At 41.5% G+C, this 27,480-nt stretch overlaps 1 protein-coding gene and 1 non-coding gene across 5 annotated transcripts in view; one reads left to right on the top strand and one right to left on the bottom strand.

Annotated features, from left to right (window-relative positions):
• Positions 1-27,480, bottom strand: part of PLCE1 (phospholipase C epsilon 1) — a 368,784-nt gene that overhangs the window by 63,419 nt on the left and 277,885 nt on the right. For 3 of the 4 annotated variants that reach the window (XM_044935313.2, XM_044935311.2, XM_006053593.4), the window contains exons 7-12: positions 25,633-25,838; positions 13,967-14,642; positions 6,101-6,268; positions 4,131-4,248; positions 3,394-3,550; positions 64-189 (exon numbers count right to left, since the gene is read on the bottom strand). In XM_044935313.2, the coding sequence (XP_044791248.2) occupies positions 64-189; positions 3,394-3,550; positions 4,131-4,248; positions 6,101-6,268; positions 13,967-14,642; positions 25,633-25,838 (1,451 nt within the window). The remainder of the gene's footprint in view (positions 1-63; positions 190-3,393; positions 3,551-4,130; positions 4,249-6,100; positions 6,269-13,966; positions 14,643-25,632; positions 25,839-27,480) is intronic. The other variant, XM_044935312.2, reaches the window with a different exon arrangement.
• On the top strand, positions 10,138-10,210 carry TRNAG-CCC. The gene has a single exon. It is a non-coding gene; the product is annotated as a tRNA-Gly (tRNA).

Raw genomic sequence — 27,480 nt, 5'->3', positions numbered from 1 at the left:
TTAGCTTCGTTTTAACAAGGGAAGGGTGAGAGGAGGAAAGGCTGGAAAGAAAGCCGGCCATACCTGAATGACTTGAACAGCTCAACAAATTCCACGAAACTCATGCTGCTGTCTGAAACCATGAAGCTCTGAAAGCCCTGCATCCCTCCTCTGATCCTCCCTGGACAGCCGCCGCTGCTGTTCCAAGCACTGCAACAAAGACACGGCCTTGATGGGCAGAACTGGGACCGGTTCTGTCACTCTGCCCTAGAAGACGTTCTCGGATTCACAATGTGAACAGAACGATGGACAGCAAGTCACTGAGGTTTAGGCTGTTTTCTTTCTAAGTATTGCTTTAATTATTACATCTTTTCATTTCTCTCCAAATTCATCTATATTGCATCAGAGGAAATAAAACATTATATATTGAAAGCACTTCATGTTTACAGCCTATTTAATAAGGGCACAAAGCTGAGTTAATATTCCTCTACAAATCAAAACAGGCTTCTGAAATCACAGGTCAATGAGAGGGAAAAAAACCCCATAAATTCAGTGGTTTTGAAGAAAAGTCATTTTAAAAAAGAGCCCCATATTGTGCAATTATAACTTATGGAAAATTATTCATGTGTTTTCATATATTTTAAATCATAGAAACACATTTAATAAGAAAATCTTGAATGTATCAATGTATTCCCTTTCTCCTTTCTTAACCAGTTTTTAGATGAAAACAAGGAAGGGTTTTTAATGCTAATGGAAAATATGAGTCACAAAAATATTAAGGGTGGAAAGAAGCCAACTCTTGCCTAGAATTATATTTGCACCTGCCAAGGCTGTATCTATTTAATATAAAAATATCAGTCATCTGGGTCAAAAATTCAGTCTAGCTCTTTTACAATATTTTTTTATTTCCTATGCTGGTTCCTTGAGAGGAGAGTATGAGAAATGTTTTGGCTGGTTTTTGGTCAAACCAATTACTAGGATCTTTCTTTTTTTTTCATTTTTGTTTTTGTCCTTAATTTTTCATTTTAAAAATATTTCAAATATATACGAAAATAGAGAGAATATTGTAATGAATAGCTAGCTTGACCTTGATCCTTTCAACAGTGTTTATTTACGGAAAATTATTTTGTGTTGACATCTGAAGGTCACCTCCATTAGTGGAAGAGTATTACAAATGGATAGATTTATGGTATTATACTCTGTAGGCCTGGGTTGTTGATTCCCCAGTATGGTGTGGGAAACAGAGGGTAGAGCTTGAAGAAGAGGACAAAGGTCTGATAACAAAGTGGTTTTTCATTTGAATTTAAACATGTATGTTTCACGCCTGTCTTCCTCTGGTTCCCCGACCAGCCACTGTCTGTAGGCACCCAACTCCCTCTAACTTTAGGAACCTCTATTCTTCTATTCGGTTCCTTCCTAGGGCTCAATCTTGCTTTCTTCTTGAAGAGTATTCAGGCTGACTTCTCTTCTCCCGCCTTGTCTTCTCTTACTGGCCCCCCTGTCCTCCTATGGCAGGGTCCTCTGATTTTCCATCTGGCACGGTAGTCTCTCTACTTTGACCTCTTTGAAAACATTTTCCTCGTTTACTTTGTCTTTCCTTTTCCTGCTTACGAGTGATTGAAATAAAGGGAAAGGCCACTTAACTGTAGTTATGTGGCTGTTTTATTTTCCCAGGATACTGGTTAGGCTGAAATATAATGCAAAGAATTCTGATTCTTTGTAGCTTTAATTTTGCTACAAACCTACAAACCTTGCAAAAGTGGTAAAAAGAGCTTTCAGATACCTGTGACCCAGTTAAGCCAAATGCAGAAATTACATTCATTATTCACACCGTGAAAGGATGCTTCCCTTTAAAAGAGGATTTACTGTAGGGTTTTTATCTATAGCAAGCTTCCAAGAGAGAGAGAAAGAGAGAGGTACAGAGAGAGAGACACCCAGAGAGACAGACAGAGACAGAGAGGCAAGGAAAGAGAAAAAGAGACATGGGGAGGAGGGAGATGTGGGGAGGAAGAGAAGGAGAAAAGAGGGGGTGATGCATGTGTTAAGTGTGTGTGTATAAAAATGTCTCTAAACCAGTACCTGTACAGACCCATTTCCTTCTCCCACTTCTCTGACAAAGTATAGAATGTCTTTTTTTTTTTTTTTTTTTTTTTTTTTTAAATCATGGTTCTGTCTGGAATCTCAACATTTCTTAAACTTTAGTATGGGGCTGAGGGAGATGGTATGGCATTCTGATTCCTCTGAAAGACTTTCATTTTAATATATTTTTTTAAGAGGGTGGCTGTTGTTTCAAATTTTTAATTGGCATGGACCTTAAAAAATTATTTACAATAATATCAGCTTTAGGATTAAATCTAAACCTCTCCAACTGGTTGTAAGACATTCATTTCTCCAGACATGTACATCTTACACATGAGAAGAGTGTTAAATATATTTCACCCATTAGCAAAGGATCAAGTTGCTTACATTAAAACATTTATTCTTCATTTAGAGCAGTGCTATCCAATAGAACTTTCTGCAATGATAGGAATGTTCTTTATCTGCACTGTTTAGTACATACAGTAGCCAGCAGCTAGTGGTAGCCATGCAACATTTTTAATGTGGCTGGTGTGACTGAGGAACTGAATTTGAAATTTTATTTTAATTAAATTTGAATTTAAATAGCCAGTTCACTTTTTTGTTTTGTTTTGTTTTCTTGTGGCTGCTGTGCTGTGCTGAGTAATTTCAGTCATGTCTGACTCTGTGACCCTATGGACTGCAGCCTGCCAGGCTCCTCTGTCCATGGGATTCTCTAGGCAAGAATACTAGAGTGGGTTGCTGTACCCTCCTCCAAGGGATCTTCTTGACCCAGGGATCCTGTGGCTCCCGCTATGTAGGCAGATTCTTTAGCGCTGCGTCACTGGGGAAGTCCTTTCCTGTGGCTAGTGGCTGCTAGACCAGACAGTGCAGATTTAGAGACTGACAGCTCAGGTTTTGTTACTGTTACTGGCCTTTGAAGGATTGCTTTGTCAAAAAAAAATTAGAAGCCATTATAGTAAAGTGAGGAGCTTCCCTGGTGGCTCAGATGGTAAAGAATCTGCCAGCAAAGCAGAAGACCTGGGTTCAATCCCTGGGTTGGGAAGACCCCTGAAGAAGGAAATGGCTACCCACTCCAGTATTCTTGCCTGGAGAATTCCATGGACAGAGGAGCCTGACGGGCTACAGTCTATGGGGTCACAAAGTAGTGTGTATAGTAGTAATGTGAGAAAGTAGGAAAATGCAGTCAAGAAAATTAATAGCTTTTAAAATTTGGGAGTTTTCCGTTTTAAAGTGATTGTTAAAGACCATCTTTTGACAGAGCGCTGGAGGAGGATGCCCTTCTACACAACCTGCATGGTGTAAAGGGCCCTTCTTTTTATCATGTTAAGGCCCCACCTGGTTGGGCTCTTGTTGGAAGCAGGCAGCACAGGGGAGGACACTGGCCTGATGGGAGATGCTGTCCCGGCAGCCAAGGTAGGGGGTCCAGTCGTGGTCAAGGAGTGGGCTCTTCTGGAAGGGAGAGGGTTGGGAGGGTTCATGATGGCATTTGCCTCTGTGAGAGTGGAAGACAGAAAAGAGACAATGACTCTGATTATACTTCCCCCAGAAATCAGATAGAAAAGATGTTTCTGAATGTCTGAGGAAATCAATCTATTCAGGCAATTACTGTATAAGAAGCATTAAAATATTCTGGTGAGTTCTCAATCCTGGCTACACATCAGAATCATCTGGGGAACTTGGTGCATAGATATCCTGAACTTACACAGAGAGTCTGGATCAGTTGGGCTGGGGTGTGGCTAGAGCATGCAGAGAGTCTTTAAAAAGCTCTAATATCCAGCCAGGAGGTAAGAATCACTGGTCTAATCCAGTGATTTGATCGTATCTTTCAAATCTAATATTCCTTGTCAATAAGGGCAAGTTAACTAGTTAGTATTTTCTTCTAAGTACAACTTAAGGTTGCAAACTTGTGTTTGCAGAAATACCTTTTGGGTTCCATCATTCAGTTAAAAACAAAGGTAAGTATATTTAATAAGAGTTTAGTTAAGGAGGGCTGTGATACTTAAATCTCAATTTAAAACCAAATGCACGTTTTCCCATTTAAAAAACCCTCAGGTGTGAAGATGCCGCTTTACCTGATTCTTCTTGTTCATTGACATCTTGAGGATCAGAGCCGCTCCGGCTCCGACTCTCTTTGTGTGTTTTGGCCTTGCGGGTGGCCATCTCGTCGTCCGTCACCTCTCCACTCTCACCCTGGGAACAGAAGACTCACCGTGCTTATCTTTCCCAGGTAGGTCCCTATTTTTTCACTGATCCACCATCAGTCCCACCGCCCCCTGGTGAAACCAGTAAAGACCTATGTGAAGGCTGACCAAGTGTTCCCTTGTTCTGTTTATCCTGTGTGTTCTTCATGATAATGCAGTACTCCTTGGGGGAAAGGGTGACAAGAGAAGGCATAAGGTCCCTGGAGTCTGTGCAGAGACAGAATTATGAAGCAGATAAAGTTCAACCTAGGCATCAACAGCCTCCTAAGTGCAAAGAGTGGACCTTCTCCCAGTTAACCATGAAGAAAATGTATTACACTATGCTAAGTCACTTCAGTCGTGTCCGACTCTGTGTGACCCCAGAGATGGCAGCCCACCAGGCTCCCCTGTCCCTGGGATTCTCCAGGCAAGAACACTGGAGTGGGTTGCCATTTCCTTCTCCAATGCGTGAAAGTGAAAAGTGAAAGTGAAGTCGCCCAGTCATGTCCGACTCTTGGCGACCCCAGGGACTGCAGCCTACCAGGCTCCTCCATCCCATGGGATTTTCCAAGCAAGAGTACTGGAGTGGGGTGCCATTGCCTTCTCCGATTACACTATAGTGATAATATAAATAATGTTATATAATATAGAGCAATATATATATATATAATATATACATATATATCATGCTAAAAAATAAAACACAAAATTTACCATCTTAACCATTTTTAATGCTTCCCTTGTGGCTCAGATGGTAAAGAAGCTGCCTGCAATGTGGGAGACCTGGGTTCAATCCCTCGGTCGGGAAGATCCCCTGAGGAAGGAACTGGCAACCCACTCCAGTAGTCTTGCCTGGAGAATCCCATGGACAGAACAGTCTGGCAGGCTACAGTCCACGGGGTTGCAAAGAGTCAGATACAACTGAGCAACTAACACACACATGACCATTTTTAATCCATAGAGACAGTGGTGCTAACTATTTGTATCTTGTTGTGCAAGACATTTCTAGAACTTTTTCACTTTTGCAAAACTGATACTCCATACTCATTAAACAACTCCCCCTTTCCCCTTCACCTTAGTCCCTGGCAACCACCATTCTATTTTCTAAGAGTTGGAGCACTCTAGGTATCTCATACCTGTAACTGGAATCATGCAGTATTTGTCCTTTTGTGACTGACTTCTTTCACTTAGGATAATGTCCTCAAGGTCATCCACGTTGCAGCACATGACAGGATTTCCCTCTTTTTATCCCCATTGTATGTACATGTTACCTTTTCTTTATCCTTCATTGGTGGATGGACACTTGCTTCTCTTCTTAATACATTTTAAATTGAGGTCTAGCCTTTTGACCCTCCAAGACCTTCCTAATATGATCCTTATTCCTTACTATCCTTTCTTTGCCCATCACAGAGCCCATGCTCCAACCTGAAGCCTGAACTCAGGGCCCCCTGTGCCAGAGAGACGTTCCCCTGCACTGTCTGTCTGGTGAATCCTATGTGTCCTTTAAGACCCACCTCTCACCTTCTCTGTGGAGCCATCCCTGCCTGACTCCCAGTCTTCTATTTCCCTCTCTCTACTCCCACAGCACTTTGCAGACAGCGTGACAGTGACTCTTACTCTGATCTCACTGTTTGTTAGCATCTCTGTGTCCCTCTGTGGACCCTGACTTTTTGCTGGTGATGACTCAGTTCCTAGTACTGGGCTTGGCATCCAGTGGGTACTTGGTAAGCTCTTGTATTTTATTTGTTTTACATCTCACCCTGTCCCCAATCCAAATGACCTAAAATAGTTTATGGTTATGCAGATTATACAGTGGTCCCAGATGACTGGGTTGGATGCTTAATAAACAAGTAACACTCTACCCTCATAAGGATTTTCTTCTTTTTCTTGGTGTTGCTTATACTCAAGGTGTTGGGCTTCTCGGCGCTCTTTGCTGATGTCCCAGGGCTGGGGTTTCGAGTACTCCATCGTCTGCCACCAAACAGCTCTACAGCTTGAGCCAAAGTTGGGCCTTCATATCGTCCATCCTCCTGTAAAAGAGACACATTGTGAACCCATGAGGGAAGAATGAGTAAAGGGGGAGTAAATGTATCAAAGGCTTTCAGGAAATTCCCAGAGGCAGAGGAGCACAGGCTGTCACCAAAGAATAATGATCTGGCCACCCAAGTGGCTCTGTTTTCTAACTGTTCAGACTCTCTGTTGGGGATTTCATCAAGTCCTCTGTGGTCCTGGTCACATCCAGCTGAGTTCCAGTGTTGTGCTTTAATACAGCCACGTTCAATTGGGATTAACAAAAAAAATTCCCTTTCCACTTACAGAAGTTATGTTTCAGCATTATCACTGCAGGCAAATTCATTAAGATGTACTTCGTAAATCTGGGCTTTGAAGGACTTGGAGGGTGTAATGTGTGTATGACTCTATTGAAGTAAAATAAAGTTCTATTTGTTATTTAATCACTCTAGCTATATTTTCACCTAGCATGATGTTTGGGACAGTCTGACTTGAAGTCAGAGTAGGTGGAGTACATGAAATTCATTTTGAAGGGCTTTGGGGGCACCTCAAGTAATTGAGCTGCCATTTTCCTCAGTGACTGGTATCCAAGGACAGAGAGCCCGGGGGACTCATATTATGATGCCTTGAGCAGTGAAAACATCCTCAGTGGGCATATGATGGTTTACAATAGCTGCTTCTTGAAAGGCAGCTCTATGTTACATGCACTGAGTATCAGAAGGGATTGAGTAATTAAACAGTGTTCAACAATTCTCCTTATAAGTTCGGAAAGTTAATAAAACTACAAAAAGTCACATATGAATTAAAGACAATATTGATATTTCACAAGTTGTAGAAAAAATATCTTTTAAATCTATTTCTATTTTCTATCTTTACTTTCTACAAGCTTTTAAGGTTAGTCCTCCTTTGCAAATGCAAAGAAGTGCTTATAAATAGACTTTGGCCTTGTTGTAGGTAATACGCAAATGATAAAGTGACTGTGCACGAGCGTGTGTGCATGTGTGTGTGTGTTTGCTCCTTCATGTCTGTGCTTGTTTCTAATGTTCAATGACTATCTGATTTGATGACTTGAGTTGTGACCTCCTACTTCCTGAATCCCGTTACGGATCCCAGGATGCTCAGTGAATTGGATACTTGGTGATCTTTTGAATGATATGTGATGAAACCTTTTGGTGACCTTCTGTCCTGAATATCTGTGATTTATGCCTGTCTGTGGGTCATTTTCTTTTCTTTAACCATACACAATTTTACTTTATCTCTTGTCCCTGGATACAGTCTTGGGTCTATCAATCAATGGGGAACATCCTCCCTTGACCAATGGTTGGTATAGGACCCAAATAAGCCAATCAAACTCACCATCCCTGACATGTACACACTACTATATTTAAAATGAATAATAATCAACAAGGTCCTATAGTACAGCTCAGTGTTATGAGGCAGCCTGAATGGGAGGGGAGTTTGAGAGAGGATGGATACATGTATATGTAATGCTGAGTCCCTTCACTGTTCGCCTGAAACTGTCACAACACTGCTTGCTAATTGGCTATATCGCAATACAAAATAAAAAGTTAAAAAAACCTCCACCCCTGGAACATGAATCTTGAATGGAGTGATACAAAGAATGAAAATGGCTGGAGATGACTCCACCGGCTGCAGACCTGCTGGAGAGAGTTCCTGCTAACAAGTCACCAAACTGACTGCAAAGTGACACAATTTCATAAACTGACTTTTAACGACCTTATTGCATAATATACTCTGATTACAAAAAAAATCCTGTAAAATTTTATCTATGGGTTTTAACTAATACATCTTTAAACATTAAACCTAATGCGTAAACAGAGTAGACCACTTCATTAAAATTTAAAAGCTCTTCTCTGCAAAAGACATGGTCAAGAAAGTTAGAAGACAAGCCACAGGCTGGGAGAAAATATTTGAGAAGAAACGTCTGATAAAAAGGTCTGTTATCCAAAATGTACAAAAAAAATTTTTAAACTCAACAATAAGAAAACAAACAACTCAATCAAAAAATAGGTCAAAGAATTTGACAGACACCTCACCAAAAGTATATACACAGAAGGTAAATAAGCATATGAAAAGATGTTCCACATCATATGTCATCAGAGAAATGTGAAATAAGACAACGAGATACAACTGCACACCTATTAGAATGGCCAAAACTGAGAACACTGACAACACCAAATGCTGGTGAGGATGCAGAGCAATAGGAACTCTCATTTGTTGCTGGTGGGAATGAAAAATGGTACAGCCACTTTAGAAGGCAGTTTCTTACAAAACTAAACACACTTTTACTGTATGATTCAGCAGTCACACTCTTTGATATTTACCCAGTTGAGTTGGAAACTTGTGTCTATACCAAAACCTGAACACGGATATTTATACTTGCTTCATTCATAATTGCCAAAACTTGGAAGCAACCAAGAAATCCTTGTCGGTGAATGAATAAATAAACTGCGGTTCACTCAGACAATGAAATTTCATTCAGTAATAAAAAGAAATGAAATATCGAGCCGCAAGCAGACATGGGGGAAAACTTATATGCATATTACTAAGTGAAAAAAAAACAATCTGAGAAGTCTACATATTCTATGATTCCAACTATATAACAGCTGGAAAAGACAAAACTAAGGAGACAATAAAAAGATCAGTGGTTGCAGGTGACTAGGAGAGGGTGGGATGGAGTGGGAGCAAGATGAACAGGCAGAGCACACAGGATATTTAGGGCAGCAAAAACGCTCCATATGGTATTGTAGTGATGGGTATATGTCAATATATTATATTTGTACAAGCCCATAGAATGTACAGTACCAAGAGTGAACTCTAAGGTAAACTATGGACTTTGGAAAATTACAACATGTTAACATAGGTTCATCCTTTGTAAAAGGATGTGTCAAAGCTATGGTTTTTCCAGTAGTCATGTATGGATGTGCGAGTTGGACTATAAAGAAAGCTGAGTGCCGAAGAATTGATGCTTTCAAACTGTGGTATTGGAGAAGACGCTTGAGAGTCCCTTGGACTGCAAGGAGATCCAACCAGTCAATCCTAAAGGAAATCAGTCCTGAGCATTCATTGGAAGGACTGATGCTGAAGCTGAAACTCCAATACTTTGGCCACCTGATGTGAAGAACTGACTCCTTGGAAAAGACCCTGATGCTGGGAAAGATTGAAGGTGGGAGGAGAAAGGGACGACAGAGAATGAGATGGTTGGATGGCATCACTGACTCAACGGACATGAGATTGAGTAAACTCCGGGAGTTAGTGATGGACAGGGAGGCCTGGCGTGCCGCAGTCCATGGGGTCGCAAAGAGTCAGACACGACTCGACTGAGTGACTGAACTGAACTGAACTGATCCTTTGTAAAAAATGTACCATTCTTGTTAGTGATGTTGATAATGGGGGAGCTATGTATGTGTGGGGACAGGAGGTTTATGGGAAATCTCTGTACTTTCCTTTCAATTTTATAAAAACCTAAAAATTCTCTGAAAAATAAAATCTTTAATAAAATTTAATAGACCCATTACCGTGTACATATAAAAGAATCAGCCTCTACTGCTTTGGTTTTTCTAAATTCAGAACATCTTAACATGGGCCAAGCTTTATTATTAATGGAAATATTTTAGGCCTGTAAAAGGCAGGATGCCTTTGTTTAATCTTTAAAGGAGATCTTCTGGGAACTAAAATGTACTTTGAATCTTCCTTTTGTTTTATACAAAACAATAAACTTGTTTGGGATGGATGAAAGATGTACCTTCTATTTTAAATTTGCACTATAGCAAGTGAAGGTACATTCTCAGTTTTAGAAAACGGTTCATGTGAACATTGAGCATGAGGAAATTGATTCCTTAAAAAATATGCATGTACTTTTGGGACTTCCCTGGTGGTCCAGTGGTTAAGACTCCACACTCCCATTGTGGAGGGTCTGGGTTCAGGCCCTGGTCAGGGAACTAGATTCCACATGCTCTAACTGAGAGTTTGCATGCCCAAGACTACGGATCCAGCATGCAGCAACAAAGATCTAAGATCCTGAGTGCCACAACTAAGACTCATGGAGCTAAATAAATACATATTTTTAAAAAAATTCATATACTTTTAACTTGGCATATCTTTGCATATGATACCTTAAAGACTCTTAAAACAATCTAACTCTTTAAATAGACACCCCACTTTTCCCCTGGAGATAGCCAGAATCTGTTTCTGTTGCTTACAAAGAAATTTACTGATAATCCTGTGTATAACCTCCTTGGCTTTGCAGAGATCTTTCCAAATATATGAGTTCTCAGGCTTGCCCATAACTTTGAGGCAAAGCTCACAATACCAACCTTTCTTCCACATCCCATATCAAATTTCCGCACAGTTTGCTTTTTAAAAATTTCTTGTATTCCTAGGCTTTGTTACAAATATCACTATTGGGAATTCCCTGGGGGTCTAGGGGTTAAGAATCTGTCTTTCAGTGCAGAGGACTCAGGTTCAAGCCCTGGTCAGGGAACTAAGATCCCACATGCCTTGGGGGAACTAAGTCCATGCCACAGCTACTGAGCTCACAGGCTCCAGAGCTCGTGCTTGGAAACAAGAGAAGCCCATACACTGCAACAAAGACTCAGAGCAGAGCCCCCCAAAAACCAAACAAACAAAAACAAAAGTCACTATTTTTTCTTGTCTTTTGCTTTATCTCTTGCTACTATTTCCATTAGCTTAGTTTATATTCACTAGCACTAAAATACTTGTATTTGAAAGTAACGGTGCAAACATTCATCATACAAGAGGACTCAGATGTTAGGAAGATTATTTTCTATATAAGCTCTTCCTAAATTGGGGATAAAGAAATATTCTTATACGGCTGTTAGCAGAAGTTTGGAAGAAATCAAGACCTTCCATATGTTTCTTTAGTTTATAGATATGTTTAAAATTTTCTTTTGTACTTTGGGACTTCTGAGAGCTTTAAATGTGCTAAGCTGTATTATAAATCACCCAGGGGGCATTTAGAATGATGCCTATTTGACTTTTTGCTCTCCAAGTGCCAAATTAGCATCTTTTTAATATTCCCTGATACAATTTGGGGACTGGTCTCTATGATGGAAAAATGAGTAGTCCGTTGACCTTTTTCACTTAAAAAAAAAAAAAGAAAGAAAGAAATCTTGAGTGTCTAAGACTGTTGTCTGTCTTAGGCAGCTTGTGTAGTACATTGTTTTGAGGATGAATGCCATCTATGTTTTCAGAAGTGACTGAGGTATATGGAGCCTTTTAGCCCTTGCACTGTGACAGCTTGGTTCCTCACAGGGGTGGAAGGGTGGGGGTGGAGAGAAACGGAGGGATATAGCTGTGGTTACAACTGCGTAAGACCAAGTCAACTCCAAGTCACTTCCTCTGTCTCAGCTCCAGCAGCACCTCTTCTCATCCATTGTTTGTGGTCTCATCTGGTGCCTCCTTCAGCATAAACTGAAGGTTGCCACGGTAAATGAGAAACTTTGTGCTGTGTGTTAGTTGCTTAGTTGTATCCGACTCTTTGCGACCCCATGGACTGTAGTCCCCTAGGCTCCTCTACTAGAGTGGGTAGCCATGCCCTTCTCCAGTGGATCTTCCTGACCCAGGGATCAGTCGGGTCTCCTGCATTGCAGGCAGATTCTTTACCATCTGAGCCACAGTAGAGTACTGTGAACTTAGCAATGAGAAACTAAGGAGACTTTACATGTTAATTCAGTTACTTTGTAAGATTGGGAAGGAAACAAATGGAGCAAGTAAACCACGTAGGTTTTGTGACAGTGACTGTAATTGAGCCCAAAGACTTTGGTTCACGACCAGACTGAATGCATTTTCACGACTGTAGAAGGCTGAGGAATGACTGTAATTGAAAACCAATATTCACAATAGCTCCTGGAGACCTTCCTTCCAAGCAGCTGGCACCACTGAGAGCTCCCTGTGGAGTAGACAGGAAGCAAGCATTTTGGTTTCCATTTTATTTCAAAAAATATTTATTTATTTGGCTGTGCCGGGTCTTAGTTGCATCATTTGGAATCTTTAGTTGTGGAATGTGTGATCTATCCCTGACCAGGGATAGAACCTGGGCCCCCTGTATTGGGAACAAGGCGTCTTAGCCACTGGACCACCAGAGAGGTCCCTTGGTTTCCATTTTAGATGAGTTAACTAAAACTGGCTTTGTGCAGTGCAGCATAATCATGTATATAGGCCTATGTGCTTATTAATTTATTAAGTTCTTCAGGATATGATCTCTACTCATTAAGTACTGTATGGATGTAGAGAAAGGGGAAACATATGTGACTCTACTAACATTCCAGAGCAGAAAGTGTTTTAAATTGTCAGAAACATGTTAGAACTATGAAAAGTACATGAAAATCAACCCTTTGAGTAATTTAAGTCACAGTGGTATTTGTTCTGTGACACTAGAAAAGATAATTTCTCCCCCATAAGATAGAAAAGGGCTTCCCTTGTGGCTCAGCTGGTAAAGAATCTGCCTGCAATGTGGGAGACCTAGGTTCGATCCCTGGGCTGGGAAGATCCCCTGGAGAAGGGAAAGGCTACCCACTCCAGTATTCTAGCCTAGAGAATTCTATTGGCTGTATAGTCCATGGGGTCTCAAAGAGTTGGACACAACTGAGCTACTTTCACTCACTCAAGACACAAGAACATAGCAAAGAAAAACTGAATACTCTGTACAACTCATTTGACAATCCTACCAATAGTCTCACCTTGTAGTGGGGTTTATGACTCGATTTCCAAGCAATCTGCCCTCCTTCCTCCATAAGCATGTGGCTCTAGTTACACCTGTGTCTCTTCTCACCACCTCATCTAACCCAAGTCCTGGTGGACCTTTGGCTGGAGTGTCAAAGTACCTGATGCGTGTGTGTGTGTGTGTTCAGTTGCTCAGTCATGTCTGACTTTTTGTGACCCCATGGATTATACAGCATGCCAGGTTCTTCTGTCCATGAAATTGTCCAGGCAAATATTGGAGTGGGTTGCCATTTCCTTCACTGGGGATCTTCCAGGGATCCTGATACTTTAGGGTTAACAAAAAACTCACTCAGTTTAAGCTGCCTCCTAAGGGCTGTTGCCACTACGAATAAGGTTTTGAAGAACTCTAGTTATGACTATCTCACATTTGGGAACGTTTCTTTTAAACTTACAAGTTCAACAGTTTGGCAGCAATACACAGTAAATTAAATAACTCTCCGAGAGTCACAGAGCACATTAGAAGATGAAATAGGATTTCGGTTTCCAAAGTGAAGATTTCCAACACATCAGCTAGTCCCTAATTAGTATAAAAGCATTCAGATTACAACGTTTTCCATTTTCACTTTAAGTGAAAATGCTTATATTAACTTGTTTCTTTCCAGATGTGAGAAGTCACTATTTTCATACAAAATAATAATAGGACCTACTTTGAGCCAGACACTATGCTTTATATGTATGAATTTACATCATGGCTTTACACATATTAACTCAGTTAAGCCTCACAGTTATCCTTTGGACAATATGAATAATATCATTATTTTTCTCACTTTATAGATAAGAAACTAAGGCACAGAGAGGTTAAGTAAAAGCTGTTCAACATCACTCAGGCAGAAAGTTGACAGAGCTGGGAAAACGAGCCTTGGTGGTCTAGTTTTCCAGTGTGTTTTTACAAGATAAATCTGGAGAATTATAGTACCGAGGAGACAGGGAAGGCTGCATCCCTTTCCCCTTACCTGGTAGAGGCTGACGTACTGTTTCCGCAGCCAATGCTGTCTTTGGTCAGGGAACTTCCTCATCTTCCTCACAGCTCTCGTGAGCTCCAACAGTCCACTGAAGAGCATTTTAGCTGTGTGCTTTGGTGCCACAAAGTGCAATAATCTATTGTCCGTGGTCTGCAGCCCGTAGAGCAGGGTCACACCAGTCTCTGAGAGAGACATGTTACTCAGTTTGTTCTGAACACACACAGTGTGTATATCAATGTTAGGGTGTCCCATGTACACAGCCTTTGCTGAAAACAGATCCAAGATCCCCTCCACCAGGCCACTTAATCCAGCATTGCCCAGTAACGGGAATTTGCCAGGCTCAGACGTGTTACTGAGCACACCAAGTTTTGCTTTAGCACTGGCTGGGGAAGCAGTGGTGGGTTTTATCCAGGTCAAGGTGCTATTGTCAGGCTGAAGCTGGAGGAAGCAGCGGGCAGAGAGGTGCGTGTCCTGATCATAGTGGATGACTGTGGCCCCCTGCAACAGGAACTGGTGCACATCGGCTTGGATGGACAGCACATACCATGGGATGAGCTCTGTCCCATGGTCAAAGGCTTTCTGCGGCTCTTCCGATCCGTGAGAGTCCCACTCTTTGGGCTGCTCAAAGATGTCATTTTCAGAATCCAACAAATCTCCGATTATAAACCTGATAGAAAGAGTTACAAATTTGATCTGTCTTATAATCAGAAGGACAATAAAAATCTTTCACTGACGCTGGACATCATTTTAAATTTCATTATAAATTCAAATTAGCATAGGAAATATAAAATGCTAAAAGTCATAGAGAGGTATTCTGAAACCTTATATTTAATAACATGTCTGACCATAGGCTTTGAGGCCCCATGGACTGTAACCCGCCAGGCTCCTCTGTCCATGCAATTTTCCAAGCAAGAGTACTGGAGCACGTTGAATAAAGGAACTACTATATTATTGTATTTTTAATATAAACAACAACAATCTTCATTATTTATTAGTCTTTCCTCTTGTGTTAAATACATACATTTTTGCAATTAATATGACCTACTTGCAAAGTAAGTTTTATTATTCTTAAAAAAATTTTTTTAATTGAAGGATAATTGTTTTATAATGTTGTGTTGGTTCTTGCGATATATCAACATGAATCAGCCCTAAGTATTCATATTTTTTTAATCTATGGGGAAACTGAGGTTCAGAAGGGGTGAGTAACTGGCTCCAGGTTACCCAGCTCAGAAGAGACCTACTCAAGGCAGGAATTTGGTCTGCCTGACTCTCTTTTTTCTATTTGGCTACTTTGGTAGGAATGTGCCTAAGAGAGACTTATTCTCTTCAAAGCATGAGGAACTGTTACTAAGGTCAAGGCTTTTCACTGCTTGATCTACAGACATCACTAGCAAAGAGGTGGGTAAAATTGAGGAACTGGTCCATACATCCCTGGGAAGGGATGTTCCCATCACCTTGAGACACTTGGGCAGCTGACAGCCTCTTGGAGAGGTCTGAGAAGCGGCCTTGGGCTTCTCAGACTCTCGGTCTAGATCCTGGTCCCCGAGCAAGATTCTACTCCTGCTTTCAAACAGCAAAATGTTCTTCCTTGCCTCACATAAACAGATATTCTTAAGAAAGAAAAGAAATCCACAAGAGATCTCACAAATCTAATGATCAGAAGATTCTTTTCAAATAATCCACACTGGAAACCACCCAAACGTCCAGCAACAATCAAATATATAGATAAAATTTGATGTATTCATATAATACCAGCCTGCACAGCCATGGAAGTAAACACGCAATGGTCAACCACCTGCAACAACACAGACAAATCTTAAGCAAGACATACAGGTGTACATATTGTGTGATTACATTAATGTAAATTTCCAAAAAGGAAAAAGTATACTATATGTTTAGAGAGGCATAAAGTGGTAACATTATAAAGAAAAACAGAATATATTATCACAAAGTTCACAGCAGTGAATTTTTCTCTAGGGGGAAAGGTGGTGACATAACTGAGACAGGAAAAAAGGGCTTTATGGGTACTGATAATGAGCGGTAGCTACACATGCACTCACTTGAAACTATTAAAATACATTAGTTAAAAAGATTTTTTTCAGAATAATTTTAGATTAGGAGAGAAATTGCAAAGATAGCATACCGCATATCCAGTTTTTCCTATTATATTAACATCTTACATTAGGGTGGTGTATTTGACACAATTCATGAACAAATACCACAAAACACTACTATTTATTAAAGCCCATACTTTGTTTAGTATTAGTCTTTGTTTAGTACTAGTATTAGTCTTATACTTTGTTTAGTATTTGTATTAGTCTTTGTGGCACGATCGGTGGAGTTATCGCCTTTGCCTGTTAACCGGAAGATTGGTGGTTCAAACCCACCCAAGGATGCCCTTCTCTGTGTACCTTTGGGCTTCCCTGGTGGCTCACACAGTAAAGAATCCACCTGCAATGCGGGAGATCTGAGTCAGAACCCTGGGTTGGGAATATCCCCTGGAGCATGGCAACCCACTCCAGTATTCTTGCCTGGAGAATCCCCAAGGACAGAGGAGCCTGGTGGGCTACAGTCCATGGGGTTGCGAAGAGTCAGACATGACTGAGTGACTTAGCACAGCACAGGACATACTTTGTTTAGATTTATTTAGTTTTTTACCCATTTCCCTTTTCTGTTGCAGGATTCCATCCAGGAGCCCATATTACATTTAACCTTCATATTTCTTTATGTCATGGTTTCTCAGACTTTTCTTGATTTTATGATCTTGACAGTTTTGAGGAACAGTGGTCAGGCGTTTTGTAGAATGACCAACAATTAGAATTTGCCTGATAATTTTCTCATAATTATTCTGGTGCTCTGGGTTCTGGGGAGGAAGACCACAGAGGCAAAGTGCCATTCTTGTCACATCATACCCAGGGAACATAGTATCAACAGGACTTAGGCTGTTGATGCTGACCTGGCTGAGGTAGTGCTAGTCAGTGTCCACTTTACAGTGTCCACTTAAAGTTACTTAAAAAAAAACAACAACCTCCTTATACATCGTCCCCTTTGGAAGGAAGTCATTGTGTGCAGCCCACACATAAGGAAAGGTGAGTCTGCTCTACCTCCTAGAGGTCAGAGTATCCACACAAGTTATTTGGGATTCTGCATGAGAAATTTGTCTCTCATGTGTTTGCTTAGTTATCACTTACATACATGGACTTTTGAATATTTATGTAATATTTTGGGTTATAATCAAAGCTTCCCTGGTAGTTCAGACAGTAAAGAATCTGCCTTCAATGCAGGAGACCTGGGTTTGATCCCTAAGTTGGGAAGATTCCCTGGAGAAAGGAATGGCTACCCACGCCAGTATTCTTGCCTGGAGAATTCCATGGACAGAGGAGACTGGCAGGCTACAGTCCATGGGGTTGCAGAGTCGGACACGACTGAGTGATTTTCACTTACTTACTTGGGTTATAATCTAATACTATTTTATTTTGTTACTCAAATTGCTCCAGCTTTGGCCAACAGAATATAACTTTCTGTTGGCTCTTGTGCATCTTTGATATAACCTCATTATTGTTTTAGTTTTTTTTTTCTTAGCACTTATTTACTTTTTCTGGCATAAGATACTCCAGGCTCATCTTGTATATTTCCTGCCCCAGTCCTAGAAGCAGTCATCTCTCCAAGGAGCTTTGCTTTCTTTCACTGAAGACTTATTAGAAATCAAGATCTGAGTTCTAGGTGCAAATCCATTCTTTTTAATGCACTTTTCTTAATGTTACATCTCACCATAAAAAGTGAAGAAAGAATGAGAAAGGAAGAAAATCTTTTGTGTTTAAATTATCACAATCCTTCTGAAATTTCTCTCAGTAATGATGGGAAGCCAATACTCAGGTTCTCTTACATAATACTTCTGTCCTTTCTATACATATATGTAGCAAGGTGGTTAGGGGCACAGCCTCTAGTCACTTTGGGTTTAATGTTAGACTCTACTGCTTCTTTACTGTGTGATCTAGTCAAATCGCTCAACCTCTCTGAGCCTCACTTTACTCATCTGCTAATGGCAAAAAGACAATACCCACTTTCAGAGAATAATGGTGAAGCTCAAATAAGAGTAAGTCACTGGTAAGTGACTTAGCACAGACTCTGGCTCAGTAAAGCACATGACTATAATTAAACATAAAAAAGATCAACGTCTTATCCTGCCTCTTCTTCCCACTTCCTTTTCTTCAGGCTAAATCAGTCCAGCTGTTCCTCTAGAGGGGGCTTTCCTCAGGGCCTCATCCAAGTTCTTTAATCTTTTTATTTCCTTTCTCTGGGACCATTTCCACATTCTCCCTGTAACACTGCTTACTGATGGTTTTTTTTTTTTCCTCCTAAGAGCAAGAAGGATTCAATTGGAGAGTATCAATACCCATGAAATGTAACATATGTTAATTTGGACATAGAACTTCTGATTTTAATTTAGCAAGAGAAATGGTGTTTTCCATATTCCATTTAATTTGAGTTCTGAGCTAAAGCAAGTATTTTCCAGTGAAAAGCTATGGGCATTATGAAAAGTCATGTCTGGAAAAGAAAAATTATGAGGCTTTTCTGGAGCCTGTTTCAACTGCTCGGCTATGATGTAAGCTGGGAGAGAATGGACACTATCTTTCTTAGCATCAGTTCTATTCTAGACACAAAAGAACTAATGCTAGGTGTTAATAATTCCTCTAAAAGGCAGTCTTCTAGGAACTAATGCCCAAGATAAAATGGGCAGTTGTAGTAAAATAAGATCACTTTAAGAAGGAAGCCAGTAGCTTTGTCTCTTACATCATATAGTGAATTTTATGCACTTCTGTGTCTGATTCTCTCAGGAGACAAATTTTTGTGGGTTTATAAGAAGAAATTAGGTGGGACTTAAAGAGTTACTCAGGAACCAAGTGGCATCAAAGATGTGGTACTGGCCAAAAAAACTACCTAGTCAAATTTAGGAGGTATGCCTTAAGGACAGGACCAAGAAGTGAAAAGAGAAGGAAAGTTTATATTCAACCCCTGAAGAGGTTCTGAAGATCCTTCAGTTAGAAACTATAAACTGACAGGTAAACACCTTTCTCATGTTCCATGATGAAAATACGTTTAAAAATATAACTCATTTAAAAAATATTTATTTACTTGGCTGCGCTGGGTCTTAGCTGGGGACATGGGACCTTTGATCTTCACTGTGGCATGAGGGCCCTTTCAGATGTGGCATTCGAACTCTCAGATGCAGCATGTGGACTCTAGTTCTCTGACCAGGGATCGAACCTGGGCCCCCTGAACTGGGAGCGTGTAGTCTTAGCCACTGAACCACCAGGGAAATCCCTGAAGATCTTACATTAGGGGAAAAGTGGGCTACTTATCAGGCTTCCCAGGTGGCACTAGTGGTAAAGAACTCATCTGCCAATGGAGGAGACATAAGAGACTCAGGAAGATCCCCTGGAGGAGGGCATGGCAACCCACTCCAGTATTCTTGTCTGGGGAAGCCCATGGACAGAGGAATCTGGTGGGCTATAATCCACAGGGTTGCAAAGCGTCCAACATGACTGAAGCGACTTGGCACTAATTTTCTTCATAACATTTTGTTACTCCTGCAAAGTTAAAAGGATTACATAAACATGATTCATCAAGTGATAAGCCTAAATTTAATTTTGTAAGACTTTTGGAAAGGTGCACCTTTTCCAAAGGACTTGCTATAGCTGTACTCTGTAATAAAATTGAGAGTTTTAACTTTGCTTCTGGCAAATTCTTGCTTTTAATTAACTTAGCACTTTCCTCAGCCATAGACAGCTTCTAAATTATAGCTGCATAATGCAAGGACTTTAAAGCCAGCCTGCCTGAGGTTAAATTCTGGCCCTGCTAAATGTGAGATCTTGAACAATAGAATTGCTGTGAGCATTAACTAATTTATATGTAAAGTATTTAAAACAGTGTTCGTTTAAAAGTAGGCTCTTGATAAATAATAGCATGTCAAATATTAGTAATATTATCATGGCTCAGTTTGTATGTGCAAAGTCAATATCCTAAAACACAGCCACCCAAACAAACACTGCTTCTTTGTAAAGATGGTGTCCAAGTTTCAGGCTGGGATTCGAGTGATAAACAAGCTTAAACTGAATGTGGTGCATGCATGCTCAGTCGCTCCATTCTGTCTCTTTCTGAACCCATGGACTATAGCTCGCCAGGCTCCTCTGTCTACCGAATTAATCTGGCAAGAATACTAGAATGAGTTGCCATTTCTTCCTCCAGGGGATCTTCCAACCCAGGGATCAAACCCCGGTCTCCTGTATTGGCAGGCGGATTCTTTACCACTGAGCCACCTGGGAAGCCCTTGAATGTTGAGCAGATAGTGGGAAAATGCCTTTCTTGGTTACGGTGACAGAAGCAGGACTGGGTCTTGTGTACTGGCCAAGCAGACAGGAAGAGAGAGAAAGAGCAGGGGTCCTGGGTATCCCCAGTCCCAGAAACCCCTAACGGAGCCAGCCATGGGGTGGGAGGAGATCGTGTTAAGGTCTTGGCTGGGCGGAGGCAGTCAGCTGTCCCTAAAGGATGTTGTGAGGTTTATAACACTGTGCCATCCTTCATGGAGAATAAGTGACTGGTTTCCTATCATTTTATTATTTCATCTGCGCACATAAGGGTGCGTGTGTATGTGTGGCAAGTCCTGGTATCTATGATCTTTTCTCAGATACTCTACTTCCTCATGCTTAGCTTTTTAAAAAACTTTTTATTTTGTATCGGAGCATAGCTGATTAACAATGTTGTGATAGTTTCAGGTGAACAGCAAAGGGGCTCACGCTTAGCTTTCTTATTTCTATCCTTGTGGGATCATCTTTCAGGGAAGAGTCTGAGGTTGTTGGGATGGGACAGCAGCGAATACTCTGTATTCTCCCATAAAGAAGGGCAGGGTGACTGAAAGCTGCTTCTCAAATGGTGACTGTTGCCACAGGTGTCCATACCTTAAGGTCTCTGCTATTTGTGATGGTAGGCATTAATTACAATAGCCACCATTTATATGCCTTTATAATGCAAAATTCCTTATTTTACATGTATCCTCTCACATAATCTTTACAACAATCTTATAAATAAAGCATTATAATCATTCCCATTTTACAGATTACAAAATTGAGGCTTAGTAGGCTTCCCTGGTAGCTCAGAAGGTTAAGAATCTGCCTGCAGTGCAGAAGTCCTGGGTTTGATCCCTGGGTTGAGAAAGTCCCCTGGAGGAGGGCATGGCAACCCACTCCAGTATTCCTGCCTGGAGAATCCCATGGACAGAGGACCCTGGTGGGCTACAGTCCATGGGGTCGCAAAGAATCAGACACAACTGAACGACTAAGCACAGCCCAACAGCAAGATTAAGTCACCTACCCAGGTGACACAAATAGTAAGTGATGGGGGCAACATTCAGTCCCAGACCATGTGACTGCAAGCTTTGAGTTCCGAATCATCCCAAACAGCCTCCCTTCTAAGGTTCGGCCTGAACTTGTTATCTGCTTATATCCAACTTCTCCAAATGGAATAATCCTTTTTAAGCAGTATTTTAGAGAGGGTGGACAATATTGATAATAAGAACTTGTGGCTCCTATATCACCCAATACTCTTCTCTATACACCTAAATAGTCTTAATTTCCATTTTCCTACAATGGTGCTATACGCTACTCTTAGGCCTTCATGATTTACACTCACACAAGCAAAACTTATTTATTCTTCATACTGGTAAATTTGAAAAGTCATTATTAATGAGCTTTATAGGTTATATGAAATGTAACTGGACCACGTTTAGAATTTCAGTTCAGTTCAGTTTAGTCGCTCAGTCGTGTCCGACTCTTTGAGACCCCATGAATCGCAGCACGCCAGGCCTCCCTGTCCATCATCAACTCCCGGAGTTCACTGAGACTCATGCCCATTGAGTCGGTGATGCCATCCAGCCATCTCATCCTGTGTTGTCCCCTTCTCCTCCTGCCCCCAATCCCTCCCAGCATCAGAGTCTTTTCCAATGAGTCAACTCTTCACATGAGGTGGCCAAAGTACTGCAGTTTCAGCTTTAGCATCATTCCTTCCAAAGAACACCCAGGACTGATCTCCTTTAGGATGGACTGGTTGGATCTCCTTGCAGTCCAAGGGACTCTCAAGAGTCTTCTCCAACACCACAGTTCAAAAGCATCAATTCTTCGGCGCTCAGCCTTCTTCACAGTCCAACTCTCACATCCATACATGACCACAGGAAAAACCATAGCCTTGACTAGATGGACCTTTGTTGGCAAAGTAAGGTCTCTGCTTTTGAATATGCTATCTAGGTTGGACATAACTTTCCTTCCAAGGAGTAAGCATCTTTTAATTTCATGGCTGCAGTCACCATCTGCAGTGATTTTGGAGCCCCCAAAAATAAAGTCTGACACTGTTTCCACTGTTTCCCCACCTATTTCCCATGAAGTGATGGGACCAGATGCCATGTTTAGATGTTCCTAACTTATAGGAACTAGAAACAAAAAGAAGTCGAGGGTTCCACAGTGACAAGAAATGCCTTCAACACTGCAGGAGGAAAGATCCTGCCCTGCAGTTGATCACGTGGTCAGGCTCACAACCCAGCTCTGCTTAGGCACCACTTAAGGAAGCGACTTCACCTCTCCAGGCATCACTTTCTCAACTGTACACGGCAATGATAAGTTGATGCCCTTAAGATCTCACTGACATTTGGAGATTATTTCAACCCTGTTCCTTTCCTGCTGAGGTCTTGAATTTCTTATGACCATCTTTCTGGGGTTTCTGTCAATGTTTTGAGTGGATGTTCTGGCAGGAGTAGCTGAGATGTTTGAGAAGAATTATTAGAGCACCCTACAGGTTGGGTGAACCAAATGACCATGAGATCATCCCTTCTTTCTCTGATGGAATTTTCACAGTGTTGGTGGCTGCCATAGGAAAGGGGCTGGAGGTTACTGTTTACAGAGTCTTTATTTCAGCCAAATCAACAACAAAGCACAGTTCCCTTGGGTTTTGAGATCTAGAAATCCCTTTTTCACACACAGCCCTGTACTGGATATTTTAATGCAGGACTCCAGATCAGAAATGGATTCCCAAGTCCTGGCAGATGGTCCCAGAAACAGTGCTTGCTGATCTGGTTTCAGTGAATTCTATTAAACACCCCCACCCTCATCTATTAAACACCCCAATCTCATCAGTTCTTTTCAAAATAGCCATCATGTGGGGTAAGAAAATTTACCAGTACTGAGGTACATAAATTTCAACGTGAGGATTTCAACCTTACTTCTCAGGTTTTGCAAAAGAAATATTTGCAATTTTGTGCTTCTTTTCCCCTTCTAAGAGTGCTTACAAGTGGAGTCTAGAAAATGGGAAGTAGAAAAGCAGTGATCTTAGAATGTAGATGATAAAATGATTAGCGAGGGGACAAAGGAACAAGCAGAGAATTGGAAACAATGATTTCAAAAGAGGTGATGGTATGTGGTATGAAATTTATTACTTGAAGGAAATCCAGTCAAAAGGAAAAAGATGGTAAAGAAAAACCCAGAGGCCTGGTCTCTGAGTCTCAACCAAAAGTGAAGTGAAGTGAAGTGAAAGTCATGTCCACGACTCTTTGCGACCCCATGGACTATACAGTCCATGGAATTCTCCAGGTCAGAATTCTGGAGTGGGTAGCTGTTCCCTTCTCCAGGGGATCTTCCCAACCCAGGGACTGAACCCAGGTCTGCTGCACTGCAGGTGGATTCTTTACCAGCTGAGTCACAAGCACTCCTAAAAGTATTCTTAGAACACCTATAAGTAACATATACACACACACAGCCCCAAGTGAAGGTAGTTATAAAAAAAAAAATCATATGAAATTTTATCGATTCAGAGATGATGTATCCTTTATGGGAGGATTTAAGGAAGGAATTTCCGCCAGATCTCAGTATGAGGAACAGGTATGCTTCTCCCAAACATCTGTTTGATTTTTCTTACAAAGACTGTAACTCCTGATTCCCTCCTTTTTATGGTCACTATCTCAGAACAAAATTTAGTCACTGTAAAGACTATATAGTACACATTTCTGTACGCTTTATTTTTTCCTATCCTACTTTCCTTTTCCCTTCATATCTTTGATTATTTACATTTATTCTTATAAGCATCTACAAAATATTTTGTGGGAGGATGTAGATATATACATAGATACCTATGTATAGAGACAGGAAGACAGAAGTAGACGTAGATTAAGGAGTTAAGGGCTATGAGAGGCCTCCGTGCTTATTTGTAGATGGTCCTCTCTCCATTTATATATGGTGGCACCAACATCACAAAAATTAGTGATTTTTGACTTGAGACCAACTTAAAAAGAACAATCGGTAGAAGCTACTTGTGAAATTTGAGCTTTAGGGATGTGACATCGTGGTAAGGGCAGTATTGGTTCATCTTTGAGCACCTGGATCCCCTATGGGGGAATGAGCTAGGAGATGAGGTTTGGAAAAAAGCTCAAAGACTTTGGAAAAACTGGGAATATAGGTTCATCTCTTTAATAACAACACTTGGGATTCAGGCACAAGGTGTTCATTTCTGTGTTCACAACTGATTCTGAGGATCCAGCACTACAATTCCAAAGGAATTACTTTCCAGAAGCACTGTCTCTTCCCAGTGTAGGCTCATATACACACAGTCATCCAGGAAAGACTTTGCAAAACAAACAGCGATGTCTTACAAGGACTGGGAGACAACTGCCAGGTATGACTTATGAGTATGCCACACAAATAGAACCTTTTGTGGCCAAGATGTCAAAGCCAGCAGATGTTCTGCTTTTGGGTCATGCTCAAGGATTCTTCCAGGTGGGCCAGACTCTGCTTTGAGTTGGGCATGACTGTGAGTAAATAGCCTTGAAAAGATGCAGTGCCTACCCTAAGACCATTGATTTCTGAACTTCTCATTTGGTCTTGGGCTAAGCAAGCATATCATGGGTAGACTGCAATGCTTGTCAATAAACAGCAATCGAAACAGCCAAGCAATGACAACGCTGCAGATGCCACCTGAAAGTGAGATCCTGGAAGCACTGCAATGCTTGTCAATCATTGATGAGCTGCCTTAGAATCATCAGAAGTTGGGGGGAGCTGCAACAGTGCTGATTTCTGGGTATGACTGACTCCAATCCTACTGCTGCTGCTGCTGCTGCTGCTAAGTCGCATCTGACTCTGTGCGACCCCACCCATAGATGGCAGCCCACCAGGCTCCCCCATCCCTGGGATTCTCCAGGCAAGAACACTGGAGTGGATTGCCATTTTCTTCTCCAATGCATGAAAGTGAAAAGTGAAAGTGAAGTTGCTCAGTCATGTCCGACTCTTAGCGACCCCATGGGCTGCAGCCTACCAGGCTCCTCCATCCATGGGATTTTCCAGGCAAGAGTACTGGAGTGGGTTGCCATTTCCTTCTCCAGGGGATCTTCCTGACCCAGGGATCGAATCCGGGTCTGCTGCATTGCAGGCAGATTCTTTAGCATCTGAGCCACCAGGGAAGCTGGGCTACAGTCTATGGGGCTGCAAAGAGTTGCACACAACTGGGCAGCTAACATGTACATGGATGCTATTTATAACCTGAAACCAAACTGGAGTAGGAAAAAGAAGAAACGAGAATCCCAATTTTTAAATCCCATGTAAAACATCCCATGTAAAACTTACTGCCATCGGGCTTTATCCTTCAGGGAATTTTTCCTTGAGCTGCTCCCTTCACTGGAGCTGTCCTCCTCCTCTGTCTCCAGACTTCGACTGCAGCTCCTGATGATCTGAAAGATGCTGTTGACAGTGGACTCCTTCTCTGAATTCTTTAAGCCATTCTGTCCCACTCGTTGTAAGAAATTATCTTGTCCACTATAATCGGCTACAAACTACAGAGAAATATATTGAGGATTTGTTATCGCAGCTTCACATACTACATCTAAATAACCTACTTGGCTAGAGAAACGAAATCATAACAGTCATAAATAATGGCATTTGTGCCTATTTTATTGGGGGAAAACCAACCTCCAGGAAAAACATTTTTTCCTTTCACCACATGAAATACCAAAACTTACTCTTGTTTCCACTAAGACAACTTCAGTCCCTCTAGGAATCAACACTCCACTTCCAGTTTATAACACAAAAAGCAATATTATTTCAAGGTTCCCTAGGGAGAAGATTAGCCACTTTACAGAGGAAGGACAGAGTTATTTTATTCCTGTAGTGAGAATTGAGAAAAACCATGACAGAAATCTATTATTCTATGGAACCAGATAAAATTACTGGGGCCCAAGGAAATGATCAAGGAAGGGGGACATTTTGCTTTATTTCCCATACATCTTAACAGTAACACAGAGGCTTCCTGGTGATTTATAAGCTCTTATTGTCTGTATTTGTAACCAGGGAAGTATCTCCCATCAGAGGTCAGAGGGATGGCTAGGCCATGAGATTTGGAGTTCCCTACTTCTGAGATGTGAGGGAGCTGGTGTGGGGACAGCTTGGGAGGCTTGCTTTAAGCTTTCTCCTTCATTTCTTGCACTTTTTTTGTTGTTGTTATTTAGTCGCTAAGTCGTGTCTGACTCTTTTTGACCCATGGGCTGTAGCCTGCCGGGCTCCTCTGTTTATGGGATTTTTTCAGGCAATAACATTGGAGTGGGTAGCTACTTCCTCCTCCAGGGGATCTTCCCAACCCAGGGATTGAACTTGCGTCTCCTGCACTGCAGGCAGATTCTTTACTGCTGAACCGCTGGGGAAGTCTCTCCTTGCACTTGATGCCCCTCTCACAAGCCAGGGAGATAGAAGCCACTAATGCTGCCAGCACCTGTCAGGGGCTCTAAGTCTCCCTGATACCAAGTAATTCTTTTGCTCCCAGGGGACCTGGAAGACGCTGCAGTTTTAGGAGAGTCTTCCTACTGTCACCAAGAAGGGGTATGAATGAGGATGAGAAAGAGAGAGAGAGAGAGAAGGAGAGAGGGGGAGAGTGTGTGTGTGTAAGGTCAACAGTGGGTGCTGGCACCATGGTGAGAATGACTTTAGATTTAGGTATGGGACTTCCGGGCATGGGACTCCTCAAATTTCTCCATAAAGTCTCCCACCTTTCAATCCCTTCTTTCATTTCTAAATAGCATATAGAGAGGTGTCTGTATATTCTGTTTCTCAGTGCCTCTTCTCTGCACTGCCCAACACTCTGAGTCCAAGCTCATGTGGTCCTTCCCAAGCTGGGGGTTGGGAATGAGCAGCAATGGGCTGGGGACAGCATGATCAGGAGCCCAGAGCGCATCCTTAGAGGACACACCAGATTCCCAGAATGGAGGAAAAGAAGGCAGCACTGACTTCCCCTCAGTCTTTCTTCCACTGACCCCAAAAAGTTACTACTCTCATCTGACTTCTTATATCCCCTTCATCCATTTGCACCTAACAAGAGAGGAAAATCCCATCAACCTTAAGAAGAAACATCCAGAAAAACAACACCATTTATACATTGCCCCATTAAAGCTAACTTAAATAAAGCCCAACAGTGGTAGTTGGCCT

This window comes from Bubalus bubalis, chromosome 23 (assembly GCF_019923935.1).
Source record: "Bubalus bubalis isolate 160015118507 breed Murrah chromosome 23, NDDB_SH_1, whole genome shotgun sequence".
Classification (NCBI taxonomy): Eukaryota; Metazoa; Chordata; class Mammalia; order Artiodactyla; family Bovidae; genus Bubalus; species Bubalus bubalis.
This window is presented reverse-complemented; position numbering and strand designations above follow the sequence as displayed.